The 17,909-nt window shown below is 38.6% G+C and overlaps 3 protein-coding genes across 7 annotated transcripts; 1 reads left to right on the top strand and 2 right to left on the bottom strand.

The window, feature by feature from the left end:
* Nucleotides 1-19: 19 nt before the first annotated feature.
* On the bottom strand, nt 20-3,867 carry LOC125202120. The gene is made up of 4 exons (XM_048100460.1): nt 3,719-3,867; nt 2,656-3,302; nt 2,013-2,393; nt 20-907 (listed from the first exon to the last, which is right to left on the bottom strand). Exons 1-4 carry the CDS (start codon nt 3,865-3,867, stop codon nt 165-167), a joined length of 1,920 nt encoding a protein of 639 aa, XP_047956417.1. The 3' UTR covers nt 20-164.
* Nucleotides 3,868-9,376: 5,509 nt separating this feature from the next.
* LOC125202497 (ABC transporter G family member 10) lies at nt 9,377-11,321 on the bottom strand. Its single transcript, XM_048100897.1, has one exon. It carries the CDS (start codon nt 11,234-11,236, stop codon nt 9,461-9,463), a length of 1,776 nt encoding a protein of 591 aa, XP_047956854.1. The 5' UTR covers nt 11,237-11,321; the 3' UTR covers nt 9,377-9,460.
* A 2,817-nt stretch (nt 11,322-14,138) lies between these two features.
* Nucleotides 14,139-17,276, top strand: LOC125201147 (ATG8-interacting protein 1-like). 5 transcript variants are annotated; one of them, XM_048099110.1, is made up of 4 exons: nt 14,237-14,386; nt 15,521-15,944; nt 16,089-16,372; nt 16,971-17,276. In XM_048099110.1, exons 2-4 carry the CDS (start codon nt 15,554-15,556, stop codon nt 17,073-17,075), a joined length of 780 nt encoding a protein of 259 aa, XP_047955067.1. In that variant the 5' UTR covers nt 14,237-14,386; nt 15,521-15,553; the 3' UTR covers nt 17,076-17,276. The 5 variants fall into 5 exon arrangements, with proteins under 5 accessions (XP_047955064.1, XP_047955065.1, XP_047955067.1 ...); XM_048099109.1 differs by having other exon boundaries at nt 15,521-16,007; XM_048099107.1 differs by lacking the exon at nt 14,237-14,386 and adding an exon at nt 14,139-14,208 and having other exon boundaries at nt 15,521-16,372.
* Nucleotides 17,277-17,909: the final 633 nt, after the last annotated feature.

The following is a 17,909-nucleotide window of genomic DNA, read 5'->3' as shown; positions in this document are numbered from 1 at the left end:
TGAAGAAGATAACCAACATCCATGAATTTATACAAGTGTTGGTGACTGTTGGGATACAACAATAAATACAATCTTGGAACTAGTCTACTCTTGAAACTAGATATTATAAATGTTCACTTCTTGTAATTTTTGACGTATATTTTTTGGAACTCATACAAACGTTCTTATATACATTTTTCAGAAAAATTGGAGTATTTCTTTCTGTCGTGTTCTCCACTCTCTAGTCCCAACCTCTTCAACAAATGTTTCTTGGCGCAGTTTTGATGCAACCCAAAGAAACAGTTGGAGCACTCGTAAACCAAACCATCAACACCCAACTTCAATTTCACCCCACAAGCTCCACACCGCCGCCCGGCGCAAACGCCATCCTCCAGTCGAACAAGCGCGACGGGACATCCGTGCACATCCACACGAGCTTCCACACCCACCTTCATCTTAGAAAGCCGATCGACTGAGGGAATGCAATCATAGTGGAACCACTGATCACACTCCCCGCAGCTGTAGTGCCACCGCCGTGGCCCTTTCTCCAAATTCTCCTCACAGACCTCACAGAAGAACTCATCCCTACTGCTGCAGCCGCCCTTTGCCTCTCTGGGGGCGGCTGTTGTCAGCAAGAGAGGGTGCGGGTCGAATATATGGTGAACAGTGCGTGGCAGCAGGGCGCATCTGATGTGGAGGTTGAAATCAGTGCAGCTGCTGCAGCTGTAGCAGATTCCGGTCAGGGTAGAGCTGCAGCAGCTGCACTTTTTGTAAGTGCGGAATTTGGTGGTGGGAGACATGAAGAGGAAGTGGTTGCTCTTGTGAGGTGCGTGGGTTATTGCAGGAGTGATCAGGGCGCAGACAACATCCAAGGTGAAGTTGCATTCGTCGCAGGAGTATGCAAATCCATTGCACCAAAGATGACAACCTTGAAATATATGTAAAACTAGATTAGGATAATTTAGGACAAATGTTCAGAAAAATTGTGAATTTTGGTAATATCTCGTTCATCCTCCCTACCTTTAGTAAAACTCTTAAACTTTAACAATGTTCTCAATTATATGGTCTAATTTGGGTGAAATTATATTTAAAAATTCTACAAGGATCATATCGCACGTGAACTTTATTACTCCCTCCGTCTCCCATTAAATGTCTCATTTTTCCTTTTTCGTCCATCGGCCAATAAATCTCTCATTCACTTTTACCATATTTGGTAAGTGGACATTACATTCCACTAACTCATTACACTCACATTTTATTATAAAACTAATTCTCCCCCTGTCCCATTAGAAATGAAACGTTTTCCTTTTTGGTCTGTCCCATTAAAAATGAAACGTTTCTAAAAATGGAAACAATACTCTCTCTACTTTTTCTTCTCTCTTACTTTACTCTCTCTTCAATAACTCACAAAACAACACTACATAAAATCTCGTGCCGAAAAGCAAATGTTGCATATTTAATGGGACGGAGGGAGTATATAAAAGTAGGTCTCACATTCCACCAACTTTTCTATCCACTTTACTACATAAAGTCAAACAAGTTCTTAAAACCCGTACCGATCAAATATGGGACATTTAATTGCGGACGTAGGGAGTATTTTTCTCAACCTATTGAACAAATACTAATAATTCAGCCAATTTGAAATAACTGCAGTCCAAATCTATAATATTATAAATAGAAAAGGGAAATATTTTATTATGGGAAAATTGAAAAAAAAATGTTAAAAGTCGAGATTATGACTAATTTTTTAAAATTACGAAATAAGCCAGAATTTGACAAATTAATTTAATAAATTAAGATTAGATTTTATTTAACTAATGTAATCAAAAGAATTTAAGTCAATGGGGAATTTAGAAAATACTAAGAATTTAGAACACGTTTGTTCGATTAAAGATTTTTATAGTTTTCTCTTATTGAACCGTATATCACAAATTATTCCTACATGTGGTGTGGCGTAGGGCGTACGTACCATTTTTATTGTAAAAAGGGCAAACGTATTAATTAGTAGATGATGACATGAATTTATAACAAACCTTTGCATGAGAAGCCCGCAGAGATTCTATCCGAGTTGCAGGGTGCTTTGTGGTAGAGGTATAGATAGGATTCGTGAGCATGGTGCTTGATTCTGGTTGGAAGACGAGAGCAGCAGCCATGGAGATAGAAATCTGGACAATCAGAGCAGCTGTAAAACGGGGGAGAAATATATTGGGTGCATGCATTGCATACGCGGCGCCAAGATTGGTTGCCATCATCGTTTTTGTGGAATATCAATGGATGTTTGTGGACTTCAAAGTGACCATCACTGCTGCTCTCAATTTCAGCAATATCATGTCTTATATAGGGAATGAGACTCGTCCATTCGTCTTGCATCGGTGAACGCCCAAGGTCGGAAGCTTTTGTGTCGCGCATAAGCACTGCATTTTATTTTATTTTAAAAAAAAAACTAAGAAATTAAAACTAAATTTGGAAACCCAATACAAAGACACTTTCAGCCTTTTAACGATTTCAGATGGCCAAATTCAACATATTCTATTTCACAAGCCCAATGAGAATTTCAAAGCACGCACTCAAGGTGACTAATTTTGGAAAATGGAAACACTATTATCCATATATTCACTTGACGCACAAAATAATAGTATCGCATAAATTGCGAGATAAAACTAGAGCTATACATACCTGGCTTGCAAATTTGAGGATACCAGCGGGCGCACCAGATGTGAACAAGATAATTAGGAGTACATTTGAGACAAACAAATGCCCCAAAACCCCCCCTATGTAATTTAGAACAGATGCAACATAAGGCAACATAAGAAGTAGGGAAATTATAGATGAGAAAAAGAGAATGATGGTGATTTTTATAATTTAGGGCATTGAGTAACAAAGCACAATCCGGGTGAATCCAGTAACCGCAGAGGTTACACAAATAGGAAATAGTGAGCCTCTCCGGCTTCGGAGCGTGCTTTGTGTTGCATGCGCCGCAAGTTAGAGAAGACAACTCCCTTTGCCTAATGACCGTCAAGGCATGGTTGTGGCTTTTGTGCTTAATCTTGAGCTGCAAAACACACGAAAGGTCGAGTCGAAAATCACAACTAGGGTTAGGGTAATGGTAGAACGAAGTCCCGCAGGCTTCTTTGCAGTTGTGGCATGTATAGGAAGTGGCATCTGGCTGCGGATGGGGAAGCAGCTGGTTGATCAGGACTAGGGGTTGGTGCGGGTGAAGCTCGTGAAGATGTTTACGCGGCAGACTGGCGCATTGTTCGTGCAGGAAAAGCTTGGTGTTGCCTTTGGAGAAGGAAATGGATGGAGTCGAGAAGATGGGCTGCCTGCGGTAAAGAAAACATAGTTTGGTTTACTTGACTTGATACGACAAGTTAAGATATTACTTAGATTTTGAAACCAAACAGACTCTACTCTAGGTTTCTCTGTCCTAAAGATATGTGTTTTTATCATGTTTTGTTTTATTCGTTTTTCCTACCAAACTACCTCTTAGTTAATGCATTAAAGAAAATAAGGAAGCCAATAATTTCAGTATTTACTTTCCGAATTTCAATTCTATTTTACAACACATGTATGAAAGCATGAGCATATGTATTGTTAGTACAGAATTAGCATTTGCCTGCAATTTCACAAAATACAAAACCAAGAAAATATGCATGTTTTCTCAGCATAAATATTTTGAAGAGTTTTTTAGTTTCAGTATTTACTTTCCGCATTTCTATTCTATTTTACAATACTGTACCTGCAAGCGCAGCACAAAGAAGAGGTTTCGCTATCGGGATCCACAACTCTTTCAACCTGTTCAGGATACCAATCTCTTTCAAGCTTCCTAACATAACGAGTTTCTTCTTGTTGTTCTTCTTTACCTAAGAGTCTTGGCTCTCTGACCATTTTAGCTTGTGGGGAGTTGGTCTGAATGAGGATAAAGACCAAGTGTTAAATTTATATTGCTATGAAAAGAAATGCTTTTTTTTTGGATTTCCAAATAAATCAACAATATTCCTAACCTTATTACAAAGGAAAATCGGATTCTTGTCTAGTGGTGATTCTTATGTCAATTTTATTTTGCTCATCTTGTTTCTTTACAATTATTCCACGTTTCGTATATTAATTAAGTAGTTTCACTTTTACAATAATATGATATTGATATAACTTTATCACCTCGCCCGTGAAATAATGTCTCATTTTGTCATTTTGGTACATCCGTGATTTAAAGTCTTATTTATTTTCCTTTCGTCTAACTTTAGCTGAGTCGTTTGTTTTGGCATGGAATTAAAAATATTATATTTTCTAGGTTATATATACGTAGATAAAACAAAGTGAGACAGAATATATAAAGTAAGAAATTACTTCATCCTTCCCAAGCTGGTTGGGTCGTATTCCATTTCGGTCATCCCATTGTAGCTGGCCTGAAATTCTGGTTTTGCTTGATCTTGATCACAATCAAATTCTCCGCCTCTCAGTCGCGTCTCTCCTCCCACCTCCGGAGAGACAGGCATTGACCGACAACGGTCGAGAGGCGATCAAGGAGACCTTGAGGAGGAAAGAAATGGGGGGAAAATGTAACAACTTCGACCGGGTCAGCCATACTAGACCCAACCACAAACATCACTAATACTCCTTCCGTCCACGAAAAATAGACAAGATTGAGAATGACACGGGTTTAATGTATAATTAGTAAAGTAAGAGAGAGATAGGAAAAGTAAGAGAGGGGGAGTGAAAAGGTAATGAAATGAGTGTTGGTGGATTGTGGGGTCTACATTTAGAATGATGTGTAGGGTTAGTATTGGTCGAAAACTTTCTTTTTTGAACTTAGTCTATTTTTGTTTGATGGATCAAAATGGCAAAACTTGTCTATTTTTCGTAGACGGAGAAGTATATTATTTCCTATTGTGCTAAGAGTATGAACTTTGCGTTTTGTTGCTCTTTCCGGTCTTAAGCGAGAAAAAACAGCCATTTTTTGGGATGGGAATTGTATGAATGGGGATATAAAATTTAAATTGCGGTTTTTTGGATTTCGTTTAAAAACAACACTGAATCTTCCTAAAATAACTATAAAGAAAAATCCGATTCTCCCGGTTGATGATTCTTTGGATTGGGCTCATCATGTTTCTTTATAGTTTCTACGTTTAGTATATTGAATCCTTTCACCATGTGATATTGACATAGAATTATTTATTACAGGGAAAGGAACAAGAATCAAAAGATGCAGAATATGTGTCTATTGACATGAATTATTTATTGCAGGTAAAGGAACAAGAATCTTTGGTAAGGATCACTTACGGCAAATCTTAATTCATCTCCTAATACATACACACACATGAGTGATGGACCCCACCATCATTTATTATGCATGTATGTGTGTATGTATTAGGAGATAGATTAGAGTTTGCCGTAGGTGATCCTCTCCGTTATCCCATCTTTGAACATCAAATTGAGCCCTAAAAAATGCAAAGGACCAATCTAGCTGCCATCTTCTCCACAACTCTCTCTAAATCTCCAACCGACCCGGCGAGGGGCAGCAAGCTGCATTCCGAGAGTAACGTCCCGTCCTCCTAGGGTATAATAAATTCGGCGGTCGTTAACTGGGCAACTTAAATGCAACAAGAACAAGGCTAGGGTTTCATTAAAAGGGATTTGACCTAGGTATTTAACAACTAAGGAGGAAATAAAACCAGGTTTAATCAAGAATAATCAATAAAAAGTAGCTAACATAAATGACGATCAATGTCAAGAGTTTAACAAGAAAATCAAAGGAGAAAGATATCGTAACTACGATCCAAAAACAAACGGTTGACGTAAGCTCAACAAAATCCACGACATGTCTCAATCGTCTAAGCGAAGGGAAAAAAAATAAGTTCAAAATGACTAAGTGATAATAATGAGTTTCGAAATTTAGCGGAAGCATCCAAGAGAAAGTAAAGCCATGTATGAAGACACGACTACACTCGAGGTTCAAAATATCCATCTTATTAATTAAGTTTGCTCAACACCCGCCAACGCTCGTCGCCATTCAACCTGCACATAAGGAAAACACATGCAGGGCTGAGTATTTTGAAATACCCAGTGAACTCGTTGCCAAAATATTTTATTTAATAAGTTATGCCACCCTTACCATAGTAAACTCGAGTTTTAAGCATTTAAAAAGAATATCACGAGTATCACAAAAATAATTTCTTAGACTGGCCAGTCAAACATCTCCCCGCTTTTCTCATCAATAATCACAATCACAATCACAATCTTTCCATAGTGCGACGAAAGTGTGGCCACACTTTTCGCCCACGAGACCGGCCGACTAGCAAGGACGGCTCCCGATCCCACCGTGTACACGGCCTGGTAGGGTTTGCGGCCCATACTCAGACCCGAATTCGTTTATATATATCCATTGCCACTATAGCCTAATGGAGCGTACTCACAAACTAGGCATCAGGCACACAGTATCATCAAAACAATCACATGCATGGCATAATGTTTCAAACCACCCTTATAACACCAGTCAATATTTTTTTTCAAGAAATAAGAGAGTTTAAGAATAAAGCCCACCTCGACTGCTTAGATTTCAAGTATGTTCTTTCCCTTTGTTATCCTGCTTCGCAACCGAGGTTTCACCTTTTTACCACACATGTACATACCAAGTATTAGTCCCAACATAAATTCCTAAATCATGCATGTCTCGCGTTCTCCCTTTTCCCATCGATTTATCTTAATCTTACCAATCAAAATCAAGTCATATTCATCACATAGATTCATTCACATCTTAACTCTAGATCTACCATCAACATATGTCGCCAAGAGTATTTTGCCAACATACACACACCACACACACGACGCACACACATGCACACACACACGACGCACACACATGCACACATATATTCCACATCCCCTTTATCCCACTTTCACTCGATCAAGATGCATGAGGATTCAAGAATACCGATTAATCGGTTAGATGAAGAAGAATTAATATAAGAATACCTTTTTGGAGAAAAACGAACGGTAGAAACAAAGTAGAGACTTGGTTCTTCAAAAATCTTGAGGCTCAAACTCAAATTCTTCTCAGAGGATGAAGGATTATTGGAGAAAAGTAGAAGAAAATTAAGAGAGAAGAAGAAGAGAGAGGGGGTGAAAATTTGGAGGGTTGGGGTTAGGTTTTGCTCTTATTTATAGGGTCCAATAAAATCTTTAGGTAATTAAATAGAATATTTGGAAAGATTTTATTCTCCACAATTAATTAAAAACAAATATTGCAGAGTAGAGAAGAAGAAATTAACAAAAATAAGCTCTAGGGCTCAAGCATGAAATTTTCGAAAATGGTGGCTTTTAATTAGCCAAGATTTTGTTTTGTATATTTTACGGAGTAGAATAAAATATCACGGTGCAAAATAAAAATAAAAATCCTCCCATTGGAGAAGGAAAATAGGCGTGTAGTAGGCCTTTTAAATAAGGAATGGATTTTTAATATTAACTAAAATAAGATATGGCAAGATCTCCTTGAGGTATGGTAAGATTTGCTAGAATATTTAATTATAGGTATGGAACGAAATCAATAAGGGATCAATTAAAAATAAAATAATTCTTTCCTTCCCAAATATAGGTGATTTTCGAAAATCACCTAGAACAAGTGGGGGCCGATTTTTCTCATTAAAAATAGGGAATAATTGGGTTTTGGATTTAATTTGGATAAATATCCCAAGAATTAAATTAAATCCGGAAAATTAGGATTTTCTCCAATAAAATGAGTGGTTTTCGAAAATTCCAAGGGAAAAGGTTATGGAAAAAATATCCTAATAATCTCATTCACCCATAAACAATTAAATCATCACATAATTCCACCTTTAATTCAAATATTTGCATGCCACGTCATATAATCAACAAGTTTGACTTTTCAAACTTCCAACGCAACCCTAAACTCGACTTGGTCATAACTTTGTTCCTCAATTAATTCTCGTCTCCTAAGTCATAAATTAGGAAATTAAATTCTTGGCTCTAAATTTAGGGTTCGAAAATGTGGGGTGTTACACCGAGTGTCCAACTTCCCGAGAGCAGACCGACACTTGGGATTGCGATAGGTCAGAGAGGAAGTCGCAGTTGGTTGCGGTGAGGAGGGCGAGCTTCCTGGCGTTGACGACGGATTTGGATGGGGATATCTGTGAGATGAGGTGCCGGAAGAAGAAAATCCGAGCAACCAGTCAGGCGGCAGTGGGGAAAGTGACTACCATTTGGTGGAGATCGAATCGCAGGTGGCGATTTGCAGTATAACCATATGTACCCGTGATTCGAGTTGATACATGAGTCCTGTCACCGGTAGCCTGACAACTTGGCGTTAAAGTCCTGTAATCCTCAATCGGAACCAAGCTGTATACACCGGATTTCATTGTGAGCCGACCCGCTCCTGAACAAGATTTTAAATGAAAATTAGCATAGTGTTATTTATGGCACCAAGCGCTACAACTTAAGAAAAAGGAGTAAATTTGCATTTGAATATTAGTTTGATTTTGTTCGGAAATGGGTTTAATTTCACTCTGTTTCGTAGCTTGCTTTTAATTAATTGTCCCAAGATTTTAATTTCACTCTCATCATTTTGATGTTTACAAATTGGACAATAATGGAATCGGACTGGTGCAGCAATGATGGAGATGCACTAGTGTGTGAGAGGGAAAATCTTAGAGGTGAGATTATCAGTAAAAACTAAAAAGGAAGATGAATGCATTGACTCTAGTTTGTGAAGAAGGTGCCACATAGGATTTTGGGTGTTTTTTAATATTTTAAAGAGTACATACATGTTACAATTTTATTGGTGGGGTAGCAAATGGTATATAATATGGAGGAGGTGATCCGCTCCGGCTTAAACCAAGGAAAGGAACAAGAATCAAAAGATGTAGAATATGTGTGTATTGGCCAAACAGTTATGTTTAAACCAAAGGGAGTTTGAATCATTGTGGCGCTGCCCTAAAAAATATTGTTATTAAGACCTGATTCCATCATAATAGAAAATCCAGAAAAGAGTTTATTAATATGCTCGAATCTTAAGATTAGACAGGAACGGATCCAAGTGGGTCGGGAGGGGTTGACTGACCAACCCATTGACCCATATATTTCCGACTTCACGGCAACGGCTCTGCGCCTCTGCCCTTCTCCTTTTTTGTGTTTCCCTCTTCGGGAGTATTTATTTAATTTATTGATTGGCAAAAATATTCTTCTTACATATGGAGAAAAAATTCTCATAGTCCAGAGTCTAGACGTACCAAATGAATAGTTGAATCTATAGAGTTGAATAGTTCTATGATAAGTTTGGTAAGAAAATGAATCCTATATACGAACTAGTAGGACCATATATAAATTGGAATGGATTACTAGACTACAATATGAGAACATTATACAAATATAAATAACACCGACAAAATAAATTTGACTTTATATATAACACCACCACCACCGTACTAAAAAATCAAGAAAATTATATACTAATTCAATTTTATTAAAACTACAATCTTCTGGTCTTCAAACTTCTGCACCACAAGATGAAGAAACAAAGCAGTCTATATCCCACAACAAACCCAAACATCACCCCCAAATTGCTCCATTTATGTGACTCCTTCAACCCTTGCTTCCTCAAATACTCATCCCCAGAAATCACACACTCTCCCACCACTCTCTCCACACACTCCCTCCCTCCATACTCATTGATCACCAAGCACTCAAATGGGTACTTGAACATGCTCAAGTAGTGCATGAACACCCAGTACTCCGGTATCCTCTCCTCCGCGATGAAGTACCCGGAGAAGAGGAAGAAGGCGCCCATGATCCCCGCGATCAGGGACGCCCCCATGATGAAGTCGGGCACGAGCGCGGCACAGCACGCCGTGAGCGAGCTCGACATCATCACCACCGCCCACGCGACCAGGGCGAAGTAAAGGAACCCGCCCGGGTCGCGGCGGAGGCCCACCAGCCAGTAGGCGGGCGCGCTGTAGAGCAGCGCGACTGCCCCCAGGAACGGGAGGAGCACGAGCGCGTTCGCCAGGGCATATGACGAGACCCTGTAGGCGCCTCGTGCGACCTCCCGCGCGAAGATCCTCCTCTCCTGGAGGAAGATCGGGAGGCCCTCCGTTGTCGAGGAGAGGAGGAAGCTCAGTGTGAACGCGAAGAACCCGAGGCGGGTCTGCATCACCGCCTCGGATTTTTTGCGGTCCCCGCCGTTGTGGACGTCCATGTACACCGTGCCGAGGATGGACCCCACGGCGAGTGCCTGCAAGGCCCTAGCCGTGAAGAGCTCCTTCGTGCGGAATATATTCCGCGCAAATCTCTCTCCTAGAATCGCCACCTCCTCAAAGTGCGAGTTCGCATACGATGAGGTGGCGGTCTTAGCGTTGACCGAATCTATTTTCCTGCAATTACTGCAATCGCGACTATCGAGGTCGTGACCAGCAGCAACATCGATCCGCGGATCGATGTTGCTGCTGCTGGCGACCTCGATGGCGAACTCAAGCACGTTTATATGAGGGGGGATGCGGTGGCCGGAGCTAACGAGCCGCTCCTCGAGCGACTCCAGGGAGCCGTTGTGGAGCGCGCGGCCGCCGGAGAGGAGGAGGAGCCGGTTGATGAGCTCGAGAATCCGGAAGCCGGGCTGGTGGATGGTTAAAACAACCGTCTTGTGTTTAGTAACCGCCATTGATCTCAACAAGGAGACGATGTGAAGCGCCGAGGCCGAGTCCAAGCCGGAAGTCGGCTCGTCGATGAGGAGCGCCGCCGGGTCGTGGATCAGCTCCACGCCGATGGAGAGGCGGCGCCTCTCCCCGCCAGAGATGGACCCCACTCTGGACCCCGAGATGTGGTCTAAACCGAGGTCCTTCATAAGCAGCTTGGCCCTCCTCCTAGCGCCGCGCTGCTCAGGCGGAAGCCTGAGCAGCGCGCTGTAGGTTAGGGTTTCCTCCACGGTGAGGAGAGGAAACAAGGCGTCGTCCTGTGTGACGTATCCTGAAGCCCGGCCGAACCTTGCAGGTTCGGCCGGGTTTCCGTTAACCAGAATCTCGCCGGAGATTTTTCCCGATGGGATTTCTCCAGAGAGAATCTGGAGAAGCGTGGTCTTGCCGGCTCCACTGGGGCCAGCAATCGCGGTGATCTCGCCGGGACGGGCCTCGAGGCTGACGTTGTCGATGACGAGCTTCGTGGCCGGGCTAGCCCGGCGAGGGGTGAGGGTGAAGGATAAGTTGTTGGTTTGTAAGGTGTAGGATGAAACCGGCGAAGTGACCGGCAAATCCATGGATTGAATAGTGGAAAGGAGGGAAGGAAAGGGAGAAGGGATATTTAGGGGGTGTGAGAGAAAGGGAGGTGGTGAGCTAACATGCACCAAACCATGGATATATTTGGTTAGAGAGAGAGAGAGAAGAGTGTGGAGAAGTGGCATTGGCTTGACTTGAGAGTGTTTCTTGTGAGATGGGACAAGATTTGGGGGTGATTGAAGTTATGTGCAGGTAAACTGTATGTTGACCATGCAAGGTTGGTGTTGGTGGTTTCATTTGTTTTCTACTCTATAAAAATCTAACATCTCTACTATGTTTAACCTTTTTTATTTATTTTTTACTCCTATATGTTTTATTGATGTATAAAATTATGTGCCACCATGTCATTCCATTAGTTTATTAAAATTAAATGATTAAATATAATTATAGATTAAACTAAAGAAAAGTGAGGCATCAAATTTGGTAGATTGAATCCAATATACCCCCACCAACAAACTTATTAAATCATAATCTTACTGACACAATGGAAAATGATAGCATATAGGTAAACTATGTTTGTCTAAAAACAATTGTTTGGACAGATATCACAAGTTTTTATCCAAAATTAATAAAATAATAGTAATATAGAAATAATTACAATAAATAGATAAAGATTAATTTAAATGAATTAATCAAAATATAGTTACATGACTATTTTTCAAAAATGAGATAATATTAAATTGACTAATAAACAAGTCTCACACTCTCATCATATGCTCATTGAGCTTTTCCTTTTCCTTATTGAATATTCGTTGTTGTTGGTTTTAAATCATTTCTCCATTCCTTTAAATGAACCTTGTATTAGAGTAAAAATTTAATGGTCCAAACATGTTGTCTTATAACCTATCTAGTCGATTATAATTGTAGAAAAAGAGAAAATAAATGGAGAGGAAATATTCGTGTTATTATGAATGACTAGACATATTTGACAATATATTCGGAGAACTATATTTATATTCCTAATACTCGAGGTTGAAAGCAAGAAATTTTGTTCGATTTTAATTTGATGGTGTTGATTGTTTCATTATACTCCTACTCTATAAAGATCTGACATATATCAATATTCTAATTGCAAATAGTTGATTCATTCTTTTCTTGGGTGTACATGTTATGTTTAAGCTCAAAAACTCTCATGCGTAGGTATATCGTTGTTCTCTATTGCACATATAATCTTACTTTAATTCGTTACACCTATAAAAATGTAGAATTTTTCCACTATATATCTACAATACCTATTTAAAATAGACACCAAAAAATACTACTGTATATGTTTATTCATATTTATGGCTATTCAAAATTAATTATACAAGAATCGCACAAATGTACTCTCTTCATCTCTAAAAGTAATACTCCATCCGTCCCAAGGAAGATGACCCCTTTCTTGGATGGCACAAGATTTTATGTAAATTTATTTTGTGTGTTGAGAGGAGAGAGTAAAGTAAGAGAGAGGGAATAAAGTAGAGATAAAAGTGTTTCCATTTTAAGTAATGTGTCATCTTAGTTGGAACAAACTAAAAAAGAAAGTGGGTAATCTTCAATGGGACGGAGGGAGTATTTGTCATTTGATCTGTCAGCACAAGAACTTTCCACTGTTACTATTTAATCACTCTGTTCGTTTCAAAATAATATGAATTCAATATTCCTTTTTAGTTCGTCCACAAAAATATACACTTTGAGAACTCTATCTTTTCAAAGAGGTGAAACTCATTCTCCATTAATATACTTTAATTACTTTTTCCTTCTATTTTTCTATTACTTTACCAGTTGTGCATTAAAACTCATGTTCAATTAAAAGTGCATATTCTTGTGTGACGGATGGTAATTTTTTTTCTTTTTATCTTTAATTTTACCAATTTCACAACTAAATTTTCCAAAATCATTATTTTTACAGGAAGAAGGAAATTTATTTCTTTAATTTTTAGTTATAAGACTTTGATCTTGTTTTCTTTCTTATTTTACTTCATTATTTTAATTCAACTTATCCAATTCAACAATTTTAGAGGATAAAGGATTGAGAATTTTTAAATTTTGTTATTTGTTATTCAAATTTTTTAAAACAAATTAGATTAACTAAATTTCATTATTTTATAGACAATTTACTCTTTTGTTTTTACCTATTTTCCTTCACAATATTTCCAATTTTGTTATTTATTTTTCCATTAAAAAAATCTCTTATTTTCCCTATTACAAATTACTAGGGGTGGGTAGGTACGGTATACCTTACCAAAACTACTATATCGTATACCTTACCGTAAATACGATATGCGAAAAAGTCATACCTTTACCTTACCAAAATTTTCGGCATACCGAACTTCAGTATACCTTATTTTCGGTATGACGAATTTTCATACCGATACCGTACCTCATTTTCGGTATACCGTACCGAAGTTCGGTATACCTTACTTTTGCGGTATACCTGACTTTCAACATCAATTAAAATGTAGAAAATTAGATTTTTAGAGTATTATTTATATTTAATAATTTTAAAAAATAAATTAAATATAATTTATTCATAATTATATTTATATTTCACAATAGATTTTATAATTTAAAAATATATAAAATATATTTTATATATAATTGTGTTTATATTTTTGTGATATATACCTTAGTTTACGGTATATACCTTAATTTACGGCATATACCAAAATTCGGTATGCAGCGGTATACCGCGGTATTTGAAAATTCATACCGTTACCTATCTTTCGGTAAGGTATCATAACGTATCAAAAGTCACGGTATACCGAAAATTCGGTATTTTTTTATATTTTTTCGATATGATAAGACCAGTATTTCGGTATTTGGATATTTCTCAACCCTACAAATTACAATGTCACTATTTCCAATTCGACTTTATCCAATGCACTTCCATCCCCGCGCACGCAACCGCAGTAACCGGTGGCGGCTTTCAACTGCTACGCATCGAAGCGACACCGTTTCACCCCCACAGCCGGTAACTCCCAGCTCCTCCATCACCGGCTACGCCGGTACCTCGTATATTCTAACCCCCTCCATATTTATCTACAATATTCTTTTATGTCGTATTATAATAATTCTCGATAAATCTCCAATCATTCTTCTCCTTCAACCTCCGTTACTTCCGCTCGATCGTTATCTCCACTCCTTTTTCTGTAAGTAGTCTCCTCCAATTCATCGATCGATTGTCTTTGTCGCGGTGATCGTGGATCCGTTTGATTGATAATTTGATGGTTTGACTTGATCCGAATTTTGTTCGGTTTTGGTCGGATTCAATCCTTAATTGCGGATCTCCGATTGTTAGCTTTAGCTGTTTAGTTGATTTAGCTGGTTTTTCACTTTATGATTCTGATTTTGGCTTGATTGTGTGTGATTACGTTTGTTATTGTGATGGATTTGTGATGGAAGAGTTGCTGTAGGCTATGTTGAGATTGGATTTTAGGGGGAAATAGTAGTGGAAGTACTTGTTGGCTGTGTTACTTACTGATTTGGTGAAGTGAGAGTTTCTGTGGGCTATGTTGATGGATTTTCTGGATTGACTAGCTAGCATCAAATCGAAATCTATCAGCATCGCCACCGGAACGTGCTGAGAAACGAGCAATATTGTGCTTGAATAACTATGCTAACTTTTCCAGCTCCTTGGAAGATATGAATAAGCTAGGTAGGAGGTAGCGATCCGCGTGAATGATAGTTGATAACGGCAAGCCATATGTGGATAATGGTTATGTATACTTGTACTATAAACTATACTGTTTGTTGTCGGATTCACATTCACCGATTCACGTTGTGGAAAATGTTGTTGAATTGTTAATGTATTGGGATATTGGTCCATAAAGCCAAGAACTTTTGCTTAATTCCGGTATTTCCCACCAACTTCAAAATTGGTCCAAAATAGCACAAGCTTTACATTCCGTATTTGTGTTTCCAACCCGACCCAGATAAGATATTTTCGACAAAAACATATTCTACGTGGGTAACATTGAAACGTTTATGATATTTTAGACCACTTTTTAAGTTCGTGACAAGTAGGATAGAAAGCCATGATGATTTAGCTATACCAAGTAGGATAAAGAATCCATGTATGTTAGTCGGATATGGTGATTGACCAGCTGTGGGAAATAACTCAAAATGTAAAGTTTAAGTTTGTGATATTTTAGACCGGTTTCAAAGTTCGAGGGAATACCAGAATTAGGCCAAAGTTCATGGTTTTAGGGACTAATATCCCTAATGTATTTCATGTTTTTGGCAATTTTTTAGGGCTAATATTTTTGTAATATTTCATTCTGTAGATAGGAACTATTGGTGGGTTGGCAGTCCTGTAAATGGCCGATAATGAAGAAGCGAAGGAAATTGGTCCAAGGGGAAATGAGTGGGAAGTTGTATCGCTCACCGCGTCTGCATATGCTGCTGCTCCTGGACCCGAACCAGTTGACTCAAGCGAAGATAGCATAATGATGTTAGATAAGCACGAGGGTGAAACTTCAAATGCCATGTTTATGTCTGGCCATTTTGTTTTTCCTCCAAACCAGCACGAGAATTTGCCAATTGAACCTGAATTCAACGAAGTGGACAGTGAAAAGGGTGGAGAAGATGATGTTTCTCAGTTGGGTATAGAGGATAGAGTTAAATCAGATCCGAAGGATGAAGACAGTGCAACTATTGAAGGACTCATGACTGAGGAGTTTCCTGGAATTCAGGTACTTGATATAAAAGGTAACACACTATCTCTAGGTGGAGCGGATCTGGGAAAAGATATGGCCTTTGACAAAGCGCAAAGTATTTACACCCCTTCGGAGTTTAGTTTGTTAAATAGTGAAACGGCCATGGGCATATCCAATAATAGTGGGGACGGTGCAGGAACTGATGATTCAGTTGAACCTCTTGATGCCTCTGTGGATCCTGACTTGCCAAATTTCCAGAAGGCCGTGGAGGGGGGCAAATATGATGATGCTGACCTTCCTTGTGAAGCTTGGTGGAAAAGACGGGCCTTATCAGTGTATGCTCATGCAAAAGAAGCAAATACGGTCTGGTCTATTTTCCTTGCAGCAGCTGTTATGGGACTTGTAATTATCGGCCACCAGTGGCAGCACGAAAGGTGGCAGATTTTGCAACGTAGGATACAGTTTGGTATTAATGATGAGGTATTCCCTCTTAACTATATACACTCATTTAGTGAATTGTCATCCTTATTGTATTTTCCAGAACACTATGCTATTATTGTATGTTAAGCAGCTTATACGTACTCTCGAGCTAGACTGGTGACTTCTGGTTTAATTAGATGATTGCTACTCCTTAAGTTTTCTAGTAGATGCCTTGATATTCCTGTGGAACGTATAGCCTGATAATTAAAGAAGGAAAGTAGAATGTAGAATGAAACAAGACAAATTAGGAGCAAGTGTGTCTTTGTTGAGGCATTCTACCCCTAGCCATTGTTCTATCAAAAGTATGAACAAGCACGAGAAGAAAGATGACGGAAGAATGTTGCTTGTGTATTTGAAATTGAGGCTTTGCTCTCAAAGATATTTGTCATTGTATATTTCAGATTTACACGGCCAACTGCTCCCTAGGAATAATTGTGTTTGGATAAGTGAAAAGTTAATAAACATACGAGTTGGAATATCTTTCAAAATCTGATGATTTTTTTCCCATGAAAGCAATATATGATGCTGAAGATTCATCTACCTATTCGCTCTGTGTTAATTGACTAGATTTTGTAATTTGTATGTGGTTCATGTGCAGAAGATGAGCAGGTTGCTTGCTCCCATATCCCGCCTTAAAGACGTTGTAATTGGTGGCCACAGACGGGGTTCACTGATTAGAGGGAGCGCCTCATCAGAACGCTAAGATGATGACGAAAAAGTTTCATTAGGGGTAAGAGTTCTACCGCATGTCATACGCAAGTTCTATCAAATTTGACTGTATATCTCTCGAGTCTCGACTAAGCCTGTTAATATTTTCTTCGTCATGCTTCCATCATGATGAGGTTTTTCTTGATATTTGAAACTGTGGTGTTTAAAGTAAGTTGTCAAATTACTTATTTTCCAACCTTCTGCGCTCTGATTTACTTATATGGCTGCTGTCTCTGCTTCTACTGGGCTTCATATTGATGCATCTTTATGTTATATTACTACTCTAGTATGTGAGATGGGATGCTAGTTTGTGCCAAACGAGGTTGAAGTCCATCATTTGAAGTATTTTAGATACAAAATTATAAAGTGATTATAGCTTATTGAAATCATGGAGTTTGGTTTGGTCAAATCCTGCTTAGATTGAAAACAAAGTAATGAAGGTTCAATTGTTCTCAATTGTCTTATCCGTATACAGAACGACCGACGTCTTTTGGGGATGCTCAAAACAATGTTGTTTGGTTAAAATAAGTAAAGAAAAATACTTATTTTAATAATACAATATCATATTGAGTATTCCTAAAAAGACGTCGTTTCGTATATGGATGATACAATTGAAACTTTGGGATTTAATATTATGTTTCAAATCTTATGAGACTCAATAGAATTTGATCAAACTACGTGACTGTAATCATTATTATTCCCAAAATAAGCATATGGTATTTGTAAAAAATTGGTGGAACAACCATCCATCCTTGCCTAGCTCATCAACTAATTGTGCAACATATATACCATAATACCATCTTTATTTTTCTGTCACATGCATGTGAAT

Source organism: Salvia hispanica, chromosome 1, assembly GCF_023119035.1.
Source record: "Salvia hispanica cultivar TCC Black 2014 chromosome 1, UniMelb_Shisp_WGS_1.0, whole genome shotgun sequence".
Classification (NCBI taxonomy): domain Eukaryota; kingdom Viridiplantae; phylum Streptophyta; class Magnoliopsida; order Lamiales; family Lamiaceae; genus Salvia; species Salvia hispanica.
The sequence above is the reverse complement of the archived record's forward strand: the minus strand, read 5'-3'. Positions and strand labels throughout refer to the sequence as shown.

Bases quoted from the DNA above. Each gene is read 5' to 3' on its own strand.
- LOC125202120 (XM_048100460.1), bottom strand. From the start codon at position 3,867: ATGGTCAGAGAGCCAAGACTCTTAGGTAAAGAAGAACAACAAGAAGAA. The intron at 2,394-2,655 runs GTATGTATAGCT...AATAAAATGCAG, and splicing joins TCCTCAAATTTGCAAGCCAG to TGCTTATGCGCGACACAAAA. The intron at 908-2,012 runs GTTTGTTATAAA...ATATATTTCAAG, and splicing joins TGCGGGCTTCTCATGCAAAG to GTTGTCATCTTTGGTGCAAT.
- LOC125201147 (XM_048099107.1), top strand. From the start codon at position 15,554: ATGGCCGATAATGAAGAAGCGAAGGAAATTGGTCCAAGGGGAAATGAG. The intron at 16,373-16,970 runs GTATTCCCTCTT...GTTCATGTGCAG, and splicing joins AGTTTGGTATTAATGATGAG to AAGATGAGCAGGTTGCTTGC.
- LOC125202497 (XM_048100897.1), bottom strand. From the start codon at position 11,236: ATGGATTTGCCGGTCACTTCGCCGGTTTCATCCTACACCTTACAAACC.